This window comes from Netta rufina, assembly GCF_964035555.1.
Source record: "Netta rufina genome assembly, chromosome: 1".
NCBI classification, from domain to species: Eukaryota; Metazoa; Chordata; class Aves; order Anseriformes; family Anatidae; genus Netta; species Netta rufina.
Window position 1 is genome coordinate 76,692,237 of NC_140123.1, and position 16,140 is coordinate 76,708,376.

The 16,140-nt window shown below is 38.7% G+C and overlaps 1 protein-coding gene across 3 annotated transcripts in view; it reads left to right on the top strand.

The window, feature by feature from the left end:
* WWC3 (WWC family member 3) overlaps nucleotides 1–16,140 on the top strand; it is a gene marked incomplete at its 5' end in the record, with an annotated part of 102,407 nt that overhangs the window by 70,280 nt on the left and 15,987 nt on the right. For 2 of the 3 annotated variants that reach the window (XM_084301200.1, XM_084301201.1), the window contains 5 exons: nucleotides 3,092–3,334; nucleotides 6,584–6,673; nucleotides 7,822–8,396; nucleotides 14,334–14,454; nucleotides 15,182–15,256. In XM_084301200.1, the coding sequence (XP_084157326.1) occupies nucleotides 3,092–3,334; nucleotides 6,584–6,673; nucleotides 7,822–8,396; nucleotides 14,334–14,454; nucleotides 15,182–15,256 (1,104 nt within the window). The remainder of the gene's footprint in view (nucleotides 1–3,091; nucleotides 3,335–6,583; nucleotides 6,674–7,821; nucleotides 8,397–14,333; nucleotides 14,455–15,181; nucleotides 15,257–16,140) is intronic. The other variant, XM_084301202.1, reaches the window with a different exon arrangement.

A 16,140-nucleotide genomic window follows, 5' to 3' on the forward strand; every position in this document is an offset into this window, starting at 1 on the left:
CCACTTTTTGTAAAAGACGAGCAGTGAGAATGGCTGGTGTGGTATAGGCATTAAATCTGGCATGGACAAGCACAGTGAAAGTGCTTATTGCTTTTATGCTTATATGCATTTGTTATGTTTGAGAAGAAAAGCTTGTGTTGCAAGAAGCATATTGCAATTATGAATGTGCTTGGAGGGATTTTTCTTATTAAGCTTTTAGCAGAATTCAACATGCCTCCTCTCCTCAGATATTTTTCTAAGGTTGAGGTGAGGGAGACTGTAAAAGCTTTGGGGATGTTTTCTAGCCATGGAGACAAATTTTTACAAAGTTTTTCACTGGTGGTTCCAAGAACTTGAGTTTGCTTGCAGCAAGTGCAGGAAATACAGGTTGCAGAAAACTGGCTTACTGAAGTTCCCCTCCCGGCAGATTCCTGCGTTCTGTAGTGTTATTCAAGTGCTTTCTCTTTGCTTAAAGGGGAAAAAATAGAGACAAGAAGAGCTAGTAGAAATACTGAGACTGTCAAAGGAACCAAAACAAATCCCTAATCAGATTTTGGAACTCTTCATTGACACAAGCTTAGTCCACAGCAGTACTTTTTCCTTTAATAATAGTATAATTAAGTTACTCTGCCATGACTTTCTACTTTCAAAAAGTTATTGTAACAGAAATTGGGGGAAAAAAAGGCAAACTTTAAACCGGAATGTCATACACAAGGGGAGTAATGCGCTCTTACCAAGCACAAGAGTCTAAATTAAAACCTCCTGTATTGAGGGTGGTGCACTGCTCAGCCAGGCTGACTCAGTGGTTAAATGGCACTGCAAGGGCAGGTCACCTTCTTCCTTTTGCTACCTTCCCATCATCACTGCTGGTGTTTCTGATCTTCCTCAATGCCTGCATTAGCATTTATTTGCTTCAGTGGCTAGTGCCTTATCTAGCTCTCCCTGCATTAGAAAAATAAATGCCTAGCGAGACGATTGGGAGAGGGTCATTCCTTCAGCTGTCTCACCAAACAACACAGAGACTTCACCAAACACGTCTGATCTTCTTTCATCTATGAGCCATGTAAGAACTTGTGAACACGGTCACTCAAATACACTGCCAAGGTTCAGCCGATTCATGCTAACTAAGCTATGATAACCCAAACGTGCCTGAATTTTATAATTCCGTTGAACAGACCTTGGGTTTCTGTTTGTTTTGTTTGGCACCAAACACTTTAAAATTAAGCTGTATACACGTTCAGAAGTGTTTACTGAATCTTATTGCGGCCTGGGTGGAGGAGAAGAGGGAGGGAGGATGGCCCTGACGTCCCATGGAGGGGATGAGGTGTTCTTCAGGAAACTGCATCTGGAATTCATGCACAATAGCTGAGGCATGAAATATGTAAACTATACGTATTGATTCACAATGGTGCTTTCACTAGCTATTTGCAGGAAGTTGGTTATTAATGCAAGGAGGAGGAAATGGTATTGAAGGGCTTGATAAAGTATTACACTTTAGACTATAATGTAACACAATACCCAAATTCAATACCCAAATTCTTTACTGGCTGTAAATGAAACTAAGGGGAAAGAAAGCTGTTTGACAAAAGTCACAGTAAAATCCCTGTTCGTATATGAACACGAGAACTGTAATTAATACAGTCATTGCAAAATGAATTATATTGATACTTTATTTCACTTCCTGTGATAAGATGGCCAAATACTTTCCAGATGTCAGTAAGAAAAAGCACTGCTGGAGGTTTGGGGTTTAGATGGGAAAAACCTACCTTTGCCATATCTGTTCCTTTTCTTTTACCCTTGGGAATATGTTACCATACTGTGGTATATTTGTTACGTGCTTTTCACCTTGTTTTATTATTTTCTTTTTTTTTATCAAATATTTTGAAAAAATGATTACTTAAAAAAAAAATAAATAAATCAAAGAATGGGAGCATATCCCACTTATATGGTTGGTTTTAAATATACTTTTTTTTTTTTTTAAAGGGCATTTTTTTTTTTAAGGGCAGTAATCTTTTCTTGTGCACTGAACTTTGAACATTGCCATTGCAAAGTGAAGATGTAACTAAGGTGTACAGTTGCATAACTTTGGTACAGTTTAGTTTCTTACAAATGTTCAGAAATCAGAAAGCTAGATTTTCTCTTATGTACTTTTCATTTTAACTGTAAGCTTCTAAAGTGCCTAAATTGATCATTGTAAGACAAGCATAAAAACCAAACAGTAACAGAGTGTTCTCCCTGTTATGCTAATACAACTTTTGATTTTGCCAAAAGAAACATTTGTGAAATTTCTAGCTTTAGGGGTTTGTGCAGTGTTTATTTAAAGTTCAAAATTTCTTTTTAGCAGAACGGTTTCTCACAATGTCAACTGTGGAATCACAAAACACTGATAGTTGTAAGAATGTAGTGGTTCAGTGTATTGAGACATAAAAGCTCCTTTTGGCTATATATCCTACTACTACAAAAAAATGAAGTTAGCATGTTTAACTACTTGATTTGATGATGGATTCATATGAAGCCACATGTATTTTGCAAACAGTAAATCTTTTTTTTTTTTTCCAGACCTGTTTTTGTTTTACTTGCCAGCTAATATGTTCTTAAACCCTTATTGTCAACTGGGACATGCTTCTCTGTTGAGGTGCGACACAAAAATACAGAATTTTTCAAAGACAAATAGTTTCCTATTTCTCAACCTCTCACTGCATTTCTCAAATCCCTGATTAAGATCTGATAGTGGAAGAATGAAGAATGAAATGATGTTCAGCTTCGTCATCTTGTCCAGGCAGCAAACTCAGGAGCTCTAAAATATCAGTTGTTTTTCTATAAAATGAGCAAGCTGTGAAGACAAATACTGTTCACGTGATAAATGTAGTGTAGTTCTCACACAGCTACACATTTATGAATATTTGCTCTTCTTTGTGTTTAAAATAAACAAACCAAGAAACATGTCAAACCCAGAGACAAATAAAGCCTCCCGAAGACCCCTAATTTTTTGTTTCAAAGTTTAAGTGAAGGTCACTGATGTTCACTGATGTTACCTTATGATATTTTTCTTCTTGCTTGTCTTTACCTTTGTCTCTTCTGCGCTTTGAAATATATTTATTCTCTTTTAAAGAGTTTCAAATATACAGCAGCAACTGGCCTTGCTAGATAACGAATCATGGCCAGGGATGGCTGAAGCGGACAGGGACCGTCTTCAGCTCATCAAAGAGAAGGAGGCTCTTCTTCAGGAGCTGCAGCTCATCAGTCAGCAGAGACGATCCCCAGAAGACATTGCACGTTTGGAGGAAGAAAAAAGACGTTTGGAGGATGAAATTCAACGGGCTCGAGCAACCTCTGCTCATGGAGCCACTGAAAGGTTTGGGAACTTAAATCATTTTCTTAGCTTCTGTACTGTACTACTATAGGTGTAGCATCTAAAGGAAGAACAGGGAATTTCACTAGGTTTAATAAACAAACAAAGTTACTAATTGGCTTTCAGTAAAGGAGTTGTTTGCTCCTGACGTTCCCTTCATTCATCTGAATTGTGTGAAAGAAGAGATCAGAATAGTCACATCAGATATGTGATGTGTCTGAGTGATGTCGTTTGATAAGAGAGTTGAATAACAGCACCTGGGTAGTAAAGGATTTTTCTGTTATTTTGCAGTGGAGGGATAGTCATTTCCAAAAGCAGCAGAACAAAGATCCTTCCCTATATTTGCTTTCTGCCTTAGAACAGGAAAGTTAAAGGATTAACTTTTATACCACCTTTTGCATGTAATTTTTCCTTTTACTTTGCAGTGTGAGCACACCCCAATTCTGGCAATACAGTAAACTGAGTCATTCTTGAAAATATAATTCAAATGTCAAACTGTGTGTAAGAACAAACAAAGGAATAGAAACACTGTAGCAGAAACACTGTGTTTATTTCAAAATTAGTTTTTCTTCTAGAAAGGGACAAGAATTCTTAATATGTTCTTTTTACAATAGGCTACTTCTAGTGAAAACGTGAACGTGCTAGCTCTTTTTTCCAAAACTTCTCTTACGTAAATGATACAGAGATGATAATCTAGAAATGTCAGCTTCAAAATTTATAGAAAAATGATTTGTGACCTTTTAAAACTTATTTTCATTATTTCATTTATATTTTATTTATTTATTTTATGGCAGAACAGTGCTTTTGTCCACTGCATGAAAAAATACCTTTTTTTCTTGCTATTCTTTCTCATTCTGAAGCAGACTAAGGCATGAATTAATGGTAAAAAGCCAGGCTTGACACATGAGGGAAAACTATGTGAACCAGAATCGATGTAATCCATATAAAGGTTAATATTTACACAATTAAGAAACTTTTAAAAAGATTTGGAAGTGCCTTCCATGTACAAACTTTGGGAACTTTGGTTCCTTTGAAAAGTCTTACTTTAGATGGTAAATTCAGGTAATAAAAACAGAAAATTCACAGCCAGCGTACAGTTCAGTGTTGTGTATTTTGCAATTTTTGCAATATTGTTACACGGGCTTTCCAGCTTAAACTGACAGAGAAGGGAGTTCGCTTTACACTGCAGTGTAGTAAGTTTTATTTGTTGTTTTTGGGTTCTCATGTTAGGTAGTGCATACTATGTTGGCAAGAAGGCCAAGCTATTTTTCCATGTAGTTCATGCTGTGGAAACCAGCATTCCAGTGTGATACTTGATATTTCAAATGCTAGCAAAAAGTTGAGTTGAAGTTAGAATAATGTTTAAGGGCACTCTATTTTTGTATAACAAATTGGAGGAAAGCTTAACTATTAGTAAACCTAATTTATTTGTTTAGTTTAGGCTGAGGAATAACCAAAACCATTCCCAGATCTGCTTTTCTATTTCTACTTTCTCCAAATTCACAAAATACAAAGAAGTTTCCTGTTTAAACGATGACCAATTTTATTCTGTTACTGAGTTTTAAATGCACTGTGTTGTGAGGGTTGATCAAAACTATCTCAAAATCTGTATGACAAAGGTCTTTGTTTGTTGGTTTGCTTTAAGACAGCCTTAGTTCCCGCACCTTCAATGCAGGTGCTCACCTCGCAGCATTACTGCCTGTGGAGTGAAGGTTCCTGCATTTGTTTTTTTGAAGTAGATCTTTCCCCCGCAAGAATTTGAATCAGTGGAGTTACTTGCATCCCTTTGTCTTTTTCTGTTAGCTTCAAAGGTTCCTGCATGCAGTGCCTTTATCACCTGAGTTTACAGAACTGCAGCTTTCCTTGCACCACTTGATTAACCCGGTCTACAATGCACAAAAAAAGGAGAAATGCTTTGATGTCATGCACACTTTGGTGTGCAGCTTCTGCTGTGTGGTTGCAGTGAGGGGAACCTCCCCAGAGGGCGGTGGGGGTAGCTGGAGCACAGCGCTGCAGTCCCTTGCCAACATGTGAATTAATGGAGTTGGAGGCCAAGGAAATTGAGAGATTTATGTTTTCACTGTTAACAAAGACGTATTTTTTCATATCTTAACCATCCACAGTTTATTGAAACTAATGTTGCCAGTTTGTTTTATCCAAAAGGGCTCCCTTTTATTTATATTTTTCTATCCTGACCATTAACATGTTGAATTCTAGCAGCTGCCTGCAGTAGGGGAAGGTCTGATGCACTGATCTTAAATAAGTTTCATCTGCTTTCTCCAGACTGTCTGTCAGAATCCCTATTTCTAACCATCTTGTGAACACAGAGCTAGAGAAATAACTTCCCTGCTCCAAATGTTCAAAAATATAGCACGAAACAGATTACTATCCTGATTTTATGTTGAAATTTAGTGATTGGGCTTGGAAGAATAAAGCACCAGGAATGCCTGTAATTCTAGATTCAGGGAAAGTGTAAGTGTGTTATCAGAAGAATGTATTCTTCAAAGTTTTAATAATCTCAAAGTAGAGCATTGAAGATACCTTACAGGCATTTGAGACTGACAGCATTATAGATATGTTCCCTTCTGTGTTGGGGCGGTGGTGCTGAGTAATTCAGCTACTTGTTATTAGAATGTGCAAAAAATAAGTTTCAGTGAGAGATTTCTGCCATAGCTTAGTATTCAGAATGCTATATTGTCTCCTAAATACAGTGCTGTGTAAACATATGCGAATCAGATAGAATTAGACCCTAAAGCTTACTTTTATGATAACTGCTTAACAACTATTCTCCAAAATTTTTCTTTTTATCTTTGAAATTTGAAAGCTTGGATAATAGGGCTATTTTTTGTTTTCCTCCCAGGGCAACTAGTCATAGTAGCTTTCTGTATTTCACTGGCACAATCGCATTGATACAAGGAAAGAAAAATCTTGTCAAGTTTAATGCTTTTACCTAGGACTTTTTATGATTTTGACAATAGCTGTTGTGTATTTACAACATCGTGACTCTTATACTGTGCCTCAATTACTTTTCTTGTCTGGGAATTCTGCTAGTCTCAGTTCCTGTGTTCTTGCTGGAATTTCCATTGCTGCGTATGAGCTGTGTAAATTAAAACTTTTCATTAAACAGTGAAACTTCTTTTTGTATTCTAAGCTGCAATGCAATGGCATTTTTCTGTACTTGGAAAGCTCCTAGCACTTCTTGAGTACTGCTGTAATAAAGAAAAATACTAATATGTATCTGTTTAATTATAGGATACTGTTACAGGAAAAGAGAAATTGTTTGCTTATGCAACTAGAAGAAGCTACACGTTTAACCTCATATTTACACTCCCAGTTAAAAAGGTAAGTTGTGCAAAAGGAACAGGTTTTGAAGTTTAACTGCAGCAGAGAAGAATGTTAGTAATGTAAGTTTTACCTTTTAATACTTTTGGTGTATGTGTGCCAAGTAAATTGAATTTTACTAAGTGTACTGTTTGATCTGTGGAATGTGATGATTTGGATGGAGTTCTGTAAAGTGTTAGTAATGGCTATTTGGGCTAGATTATTCCATATATTTGGGTATTTTGTTTTATACGTTCACTTATTTTACAAAAAGGAGATACCTAGTTGAGGAACACTGTAAAATTGTTATAGTTTATATGTAGATAACATTCTTTTAAGTTCTGTGGGGTTTAGTATCCTGATACCTTTTCTAAAGGAAGGGTTTTTGATCCCTGGTGAGATGACAGAATTTTGCCATTTAAATATGAGAACGCGCTAAGACCCACATAGAAGCCCAGAATGTTTTGCATATTCACACTCGCAGCTGCCTTTTTTGGTGCAGCTCTCGGGGATTCCTCAGCTCAACACCATGCCGACATCAAAAGCTCAGTTCCTGCTGTGCCTCGCTTCATCTCTGTCCATCACTTATTCTGTCTTCTCCCTAGCCATCTGAGAATGGTAGAAGGAACTGAAATGGGATTCATACTGAAGTTGTTTTTATTTTGCACTTGAAAAAACTGTAAGGATGAGACTTGTGCAGCACTTTTTTTTTCTGTTAGTGCTGTCTTTCCAAATCCCTTCTTGCTGCTTCTCCCTGATACCTCTGTGATCCATCACTAATACCAATTCAGGCTGGATCATGGTAATCTACTATTCCTGGCTTTATTTTGGGTCCACTGATCCAAACCCTCCTCTGTCCTCTTTTCTGCCGCATTATGGCTGGTTGCAAGTTGAGGGAAGGAGTAGACCTGTCCTGTTGCTCTCTTTGTCTTCAGGCACATGGCCCTGATTTAGTTGTCACTTGCACTGTTCCAGTCACGTCTGTGCTTGAGACTAGGGCAAGAAACATGAGTTAGACCCTAAACTGCCAAAACATTTCCCAGTGCCATGTGCTGAATGAATGTAAAACTGCTGATGTTAACTGGGTTGATGTTTCATGTCCACGCTGGTGTTTCTGACAGTATTTGAATGGACCTTTTTTTGTTTCCTTTTCCTTTTGCCTGCCATAGTCTCTCAGCGAGCACCCTCACAATGTCCTCTGGCAGCAGCAGGGGTTCCCTGGCCTCCAGCCGAGGTTCCCTGGCCTCCAGCAGAGGCTCCCTCAGCTCGGTCAGCTTCACGGACATCTACGGCCTCCCGCAGTACGACAAGTCAGACAGCGTTACAGACTACGGGCAGCATTTGCGCTTCGACATCATTCCCTTTGAGTCTCTGACGAAGGACATGCCATACGCTGATCCCATCGGACACTCAAATTTCAATAAGCAGCGGAGGTCTCTGGATACCCCGCAGTCCCTGGCATCCCTGTCCTCACGGTCCTCCTTGTCATCGTTGTCCCCTCCGAGCTCGCCTCTGGACACACCATTTCTCTCCGCTTCTCGAGATTCTCCACTGGCTCAGATGTCAGAAGGTTTTGAGGAGATGGCAAGCATAGGAGCCCTGGAAATGCTCAGGGCTCAGTCTGCAGCACTGGGTGACGATGATACACAAGGAACAAGTTCATCTCAGATGTCTGCTTACGCTGTGGACAGCGAAGGGGTGCGAGAAATGGGCCCACAGCTGACTGCTGTGCAGCCTAGCGGAGGTGAGTTGCTGGACATGATTCTTTTGTCACTTTGTCATAGAAGATAGCACACAAATCTAATGGTACCACCACAGTAGAGATTGTTTCTCAGTTTCGTTTTACTTACATCGGTTAAAAATTGCATGGTGGATGTTAGATGTTTAAAAAGAAGATGTGAACCTCCTTTGATGCCCCCTAAAATGAAACAAAACCAACAAAAAAAGTTTTGATTTAGGGCAGAGGTGAGAGTAGAGAAGTCTTTGCAAATAGATTTTAAAGCAGTGGTGAATCGGGCAGAAGAAAGGGAATGGAAAATGAACTTTCTGTTGGTCTTGATCAGGAATTAGTAAAACCGCACACGGTTTAATCACTTGTGAGGCCCTGTTTCTGCTCATGTTGCCATTATTCTGTTAATTTCAAGCAATGCAAAACCAGTTGATGGGTTTCATTAAATAAAGAAAAATGTGCTGGGGTGGGCAGAAGGTGATGATGCAGCTGTGATAGTGCTTGAAGGCTGTTTGGCTCTGTGCTGGATTCACGCCCACCCTGATACCAGATTTGTGTCAGTGAGCTGTGCGATGGAGCAGAAACCACAGTGGCACGGCAGTGTTGAATTCATGATGGGCTACGCTCATGAGTCAGTGCTTCAGTAACTGAGAACCATATTTTGCTGTGGGTATGTGAGGAGCTAGGCATCCACTTGAGTGATTTGTTTTTGTTTTCATCATCTCTGAACCTGTTCTCAGTGATCACAGAGGAGCTGCCTCAGTTAACCACAGCACACACTGTTAGTTTTCTTTTTGTGCTTCACTGTGAAGTGGATGCACTTACTTCAGCTTGCAGTGGTGGAAGCTTCTGAGACTCTGTAGATGAGAGTGTTGGAATTTTGAACATGAGAGATCAAAAGCGGAAACAGAAACCTTAAAAAATAATAATAAAATTATTTTCCTGTTTTAATCAATCAGTTGAAGAAAGAGTTGAAGAAAGAGCTGATTCCTTAAAAGGAATACTCTTTCCTTGTAATATTTTTTTTATGTTGGCATACTTGCATTTCTAATAGAACCATTACAGTAGAGAAAGGCTTTTATAGGATATTTTAATATTGAATGTTGTAATTCACATCCCATGTCTGTATCCATAGTTTTGTGTTAGCAAATGCACATAATACTACACTCAGGGATTGGAGCATCAGGGTTAATATGAAATGTAAGCAGGGAATATATCGTCTTACTGCATCTTGTTTGTCAAGAGATAATGAAAAGGAACATTGACACAAAAAAAAAAACAAAGAGGAACATAAAGGATAACACAAAAAAAGGAACATAAGGAAAAAGTTTCAGCTATTTATAAGAAAAATGTCCCTGCCGTGCTAACAAGCCTGTATTGTTCAAGCAGCATTCGAGCGTAGACTTACCTATTTTCCTTAACGCAACTAACACTGCCAGAAGATACTGCTGCAGAATTCACATTTACTAGACATAAACACGTCTTGGTCCCATATTGCAGTATTCTGACCAAAATAAACAGAGTTCCAGAGACCAGCATGTAAGTTTGTGCTTAAATTAGTGCCGTGGAGAGGCTTCCTGAGGCTTTCTTTAAACCTCAGATCAGACCACAGCATGTCTTCACCCATTGTGGTAAGTGAAAACTATGTTAGTAGTTCATTTATAGCTCATGTGTGTTTCCTAGAAGTGAAGGCCTGATCTGTTGGCCTTGGGAGCAATAGGATAAAGGTCAAGGTCCTCTTTCTGTTTTCCTTTTCTCTATTTTCTGTAATGTTTTTGTGTATTTCAGGTTTTTCTAAACATGCCTGTGATACCTCTTTGTCACTACTGTGGTGTCCAGGTTCAGCTCCTATTTCAGGGTTTACAACTTTTCTCTGCGTACAACATAGAGTGCTTTCTGCTGCTTTTTGAGTGTGTGACTGAAAGGTAGCCAGTCGGTCTTTTTGGAGGTTCTCTTTTTTAAATATTTGTCTTTTAAAACAATTGCTTAGGAAAAATCCATTCAACCATTTTGGTTTTTGGCAGGAATTATGACTACTTTGAGCTTGGCGTTCCCTAGTTGGTGGGCTTGCAGTTATAAAGTAATTGTTTGCAAGAACCAATTGAACGTTTCAAAGTTACTTTGGTTTTCTACTGTTGAAAAATTTGATGAAGCATCAAACTCACATGCCACTTTGTGAACCCCCAGGTATTTTGGGGGGTTTTGGTTTTCACTAAATTACTATGCTGTATGCTTTGTTGCTGCCACCCTATGGTCTGGTAGCATAATGCAACACTGGAAAACCAGTAAGTGTCAACTCAGACAAATTTTTCACCAGTTCCTCTGTCAAATAAAATAGGCAATTTTGCAATTTCTGAGGGTCCCAAGGGTAATGCTCAGTACATTGCATATACCTTGCACCGAAGTAGTACTCAAGCATGTTCAAGAGTTCTCCAGGAACTGTATTTCTGATGTTCACTTGCTGATCTGCTGTTTTCTTGTTTTGCACCTCTTTTGGGGACATGTTATAAATTTTGTTAGGATGTGTGAATGGAGGGAAGATGCCTGAGGGGTTACATCCATTGTCCTTGCAAAGTGGGAGGAAACATGTTAAGATAACATTGGACTCTACAATCTCTCTGTATCTTCTTCTCTGTCCTAAAATAATCATTTGAATGTTAAGTTTCCTTTAATGCCTAAATAATCTCGTTTGCAAAATATTGTCGTGGATCTAAAAGATGATTGATCACTGTGTGCTTTTCATTTTGTCTTGTTTCTCATGTGGCACAACAGAAAAATGCACTGTAAGTGAACCTGAAATTACTTATTGTGCTGGTTTTGCTTGTAATTCCCAGTGTGTTTTTGTGTGTGAAGTGTTTCTTTTCTGAGTTGCATGTGAAGGAAAAAGGAGATGTTGCTACATTTGGTTTTGTTTGATACAGTGCTGTATCTGTTTAATCATTATGGCATAATTAATTTTTTGCTATGTCAACTAAACAATATATTCATGGCTGCAGTTAAATACGTGGAAAAAGTTTTCTGCAAGCTTCAGCTTTATTACATCATTGTAATGCTTGACAGCATCATGGTAGGTAAGGTCTGTTTGTGGCTCTGATTTAGTTTTTATGAGAGTGTTTGACTCTTGTATTAGTGCATTTTGAGCTGACATGCAGTATTTGTAGTCTCCTACGCCTGTGAAACATGCTTGAGATTTATTCATGTGTTTTTTCGCTAATGAAATACTGGACACCAAAATTTCCTTTTGAAGTTCACTTTTTGAACTCATGACAGCTGAGAAAATTCTTTTCATCAGGCCTGTTTTATGTTTGTCAGGCTTTGGCACCTAGTAGTTCTGGAAATTCAAATCCATGTGTTTTGTTCACTGATTTGAAAGGTAATTGTCTATTTTAGAAACTTTATTTTTAAGCAAGTCTTCAGCTTCTTGCATTAGATGGTCCCTAATTGTGGTAAATCTTGCTCTGTTTAAACTGAAGTCTGATGCTGCTTCTCTTTCTTTACAAATTCTTCTTGCTGATTCCTTCTTCTAGTCAAGCCATGTTCTGGCGTTTGCATCTCTCCTGAGCTCTGTGGGATTGTCCAGATGTTATCAGATGCTTCCCTGGCCTGCAGGCAGTGGCCAAATCATTGTCATGTTCCAACAGAGCTGTAACACGTCAGTTTTTCATGACATTGTGTTGGTGCGTCACGACAGTTTTTCCTTCCAGGCAAATTGGGAACATCAGCCTCCAAAGGAGAGAGCCTGTAAGGTCCACTCATACTACAACCTACTCTTTCATCTCCTACATCTGCGCAAAGTGTTCATATAGCAGGGTGAGCCAAAGGCTTATTTATGAAAAGAAGTCATCCTAGTGTAATTTGGTGCAATTAGGGCAACAAATGTAGACGGACCTGCGTATAAAAATTATACATTTTGTCAGCCTTTCTCCAGTGATGCAAAGTGATTGGGGAAACTCTTCCATACTCATAACTGTCCTTACAGAGCACTAGTTTTCATTCTGCTTAACTGGCAGTAACAGCAGTCATGGAGGTTGGCTCACCAAATGAAAAGTTTTTTCCAAAAAAAATTAAAGCCACCACTTTGCACAAATGCTGTGGAGGAGAGTATGGTTCAAATGCAGTCTTCTGGTTTTCCGTGTTAGTTGCAACTTGGTTCTCATTTGTGGGGAGGATGACGTGAATTATATGGCACAGTGGCACATGCTAGACAATTAAAATGGGATTATGGGAGGGTGAAGGAAGGGATGGCTCTTTCTCCAGATACAGAATCAAATACAGGTTGGGATGTTCTAGTCATCAGATAGCTGTCCTGCAGAACTAAAGATGGCTAAATCCATTGCTGAATTTGGAGGGGAGGGCCATAGGGCTGCATATTGATCCAGAAGCACAGAGAACTGGCTCTGCAGACATCCAGGAGTCTCAGCTTCAAACAGGGCCCAGTGACTGTTTTGAACATCTTCTGGGGCTTTGTGCTGCTGGTGGCCCGATAGAAGGATCCTATCTCAAGCTAGTGCAGGACTGCCGGGCTCAGAGCATCCTGCCTGGCAGGCCTGCTGTAGGTTACAGCCAAACGCTCCTATTGACAGCAGCAGCACAGATGTGTTGATCTGAGGGATTTTTATCAAGCTTCAAGGCCTGACGTGCTGCCTGCCTGGCGCTCATGTGGGAGGTGAGGCACAACCCATGCAGAGTGAGGGCTCGCTGTCCATCCCTCAGCTGGTCCCTGCAGGTGGGGCTCAGGCTGCATGCTGGCACTGTGCTGAAGGAAACTTGCTGGTCAGGTGGCAGAGTTTGGGTGCTTAAAATGCCTTAAGATAATACGTAACAGAGGTACTTGAATTGTTACTGAGAGTAAGACACCTCTTGTCCGTAGTGGTAGTAAGCTGGAAACATCAGCATATGCCTGCTTCTAGTGTGATGTGCACCACACTGCTATCACTCCAAACGCAGTCTGCTAAAACTTCAAGTACTTCTAGGATGTCTGTTTGAGATCATGAGCTTGGGTAGAAGTAAATGTGATGCTTTCTCCACTTCTGAAGTGTTTCCTCTTTGTCGTTGCTTTTCTGCTTGGAGGACAAACATTAAGCCTAAGCAAAAGAGGGTGAAAAGGAAAAGACACTGCCCTTCCCTAAGTCCATTTAATGTTTCTCTCTAGGATGTGAAAGAATTAAAGTCGACCTTTCATCAAGGTGTTGAAATCTTACTTGTGCAGTTCTTAAGAGTTATCACTTGTGCACATACCTTGAAGAATTTGTACCTTCTATACCTGCTTACATTTGCAAAATGTGATGTGTAATACCACTTAGCACATGAAAGGGATTGAAGCCCTGTTAATGGTGTTGCTGGTGGTTCAGGGAAAAGGTGTAAAAGGGGGTTGACTACTCCTTCCCCCTGCCAAAGTTATTCAAAAATATTAAAGAATTTGAAAAAACAGCAGTCATTGAGATGGAAAGTGCCTCTCAGGCTGTAAATAAAAGCTGCTATTATGAGATGGTATAAACAGTATGCTTTGAAACTTCATATTAGGAAGCCAACGACAACAAAACCTTACTTTGTTATCTGATAACTTCTTAAAAGAATTAGTCTCTGTTTATTTTAAAACTATTGTATGTTTAGTAGGTAAATCTTAGAAGTTTAGGATGCCATGTGTACATATGCTGAATTAACATAAATGTTCTTCCCAGGAGTGATTATTCCACTAGAAGAGCACTGTAATAACAATGAGATTGGCTTATGTCATAGAGAAATTAGCCACAAACTTCCTTCCTTAATTCTTCCACAGAAAATCTCTGGTCCATTGTATCCTAGTCTTTTAATTTAAAGTCAGATGACAAAGCGATGCACTGCATTTGTTCCAACTTTTTTGGGACTCGTTTTGATATTATAAATGTTTCTTATTTAGTTGTTAAGAGATTACTTTGAGCTGATATTGTCTCTCCTTTTTCTCCATGATAGCTGTAACTCTGCGAGGAGACAGTGGTCGAAGATCGGAGAGGAGAGCCAGGCGAGTTTCAGCATGTCTCTCAGATCATTCACTGGCTAGTGACAGTGGCGTGTTTGAAGCTTTAAGCAAAAGGTCAGGTGTATAAATGCTTAGTAAGCTGGAAATATTCCTGTTCTGCCACACGGTCTGAAAGAATTGACTGTAAATTTCTGAATATGCTTTCAAAATAGATGATTCCAAGTATAATAAGAATATTAGATTGTACATATTAGACAAAAGAAGCTTTTTACATGCAGTTCCACTGTCATCCTCACAGTTGTCCCTTTCACTTCATTTTCTCTAATATTTTAGCACCCAATACTTCTCCCTTGAAAGAGTTTTCTCATTTGTTAGTTGTAAATCAGTATTTTTATTTCAACCATCTATAACAAAATAAAAATATACTGAGTAGGACATAGAGTTCTGGGAAGCATATGATTAAAAGTGTAAGTTTTCCTATGATGAAAGGAAAAAAGATATGAATTGCTGAAAATCTAAACATGCATAGGTTGGACAAGTTGTTGAAGGAGGGTAAAGATATATTATTTTATACAGTTCTAAATTAGTAAGCAGTAACTGGGAAGAAGTTAAGGTGTTGATGATTCTAAAGAGAAACTAACATAAGCATTTTGAAAGTGTTATTCTAAAAGCTTAATTTCTTAAATTGCTGCTTCTGTTCTGTGTGTTTTTAAATAGGTATCTCAGTCCCTCCTGTACCAAACAGTTGCTTATATCCACAGATCACAGAATAAATGTTGATTTCATTATGTTCTAACAGCATAGGGCATCATGTAGTTTACAGTACTTTCTGTTTGTGCAGGAATGAAGATATGGAAGAGCCTGTTTATGTTGATATTGCCAGTAATGAAGATCCACAAATACATGTTGGATTTCTGTAAGTAGTGCTACTTTACTTTATCCATGTCAATTCAACAGACATTGCTCACTAGTTTTCTTCGTTCTGGTTTTAAACTTCTTAATAAACTGGACCACTGGGTAGCTTTAAGAAGCTTTTGAACTGAAAGCCAAAGTCTAGTGGATGTACAGGATAGTCAACATGCCACTTCCTGCTGGGGATGTGTCCCAACCACTGTTCATTTGGTGTCCTTTAAATGCTGGCTGGTGAAAGGACTTTTGTTACTTATTTCAGTAGCATTTTCATTGTGAGTATGGTTGTAGGGATACATCTCAATGTGTGAGATCTGACATTTTCCAGATAAATGAGGATCTGGAAGAAGAGAAGGTGAAGAGAGATAAAAATAAAGCTCCCAAATACAGCTTTGAAATCCTGTGCCTAGGACAAACTATTGTTAGTAGTGGGAGTACTGCGTGGAAGAGCAGATTATAGCAGTGCAAGACAGGTTTTCCTGGCTTAGACAGACCTCCAGAATCTTCTCTACCCTTGGGAAAAAATAATTCCCAAGGCTGCTGGCAGTTTTCAAATTTCAACCAGTTGTGGTAGTTCTAGTTCAAAATCCAGATAGTTCTAGTTCAACATCCATACTGGTACGGAAGATAAGAATATAAATATATTTTTTTATTTTCATTAATCCAATGCAGACTGACTGGCTTAGTGTAACTGATATGTCACTCACATACGTATGCTTCTGGTATAAGTGTTTAAAACATGGAATCTATTTTATAAAACTTCACTATGAAGAGTCACACTAGGGAATATCTTATTGAATTGAATAATGTTTAATTCCCGTAGTTGTGATAAATTTGTTACTGTAGCTAATCTTTTATGGTTCTGAGTGTGGTATCTTTAAATGCTTTTGA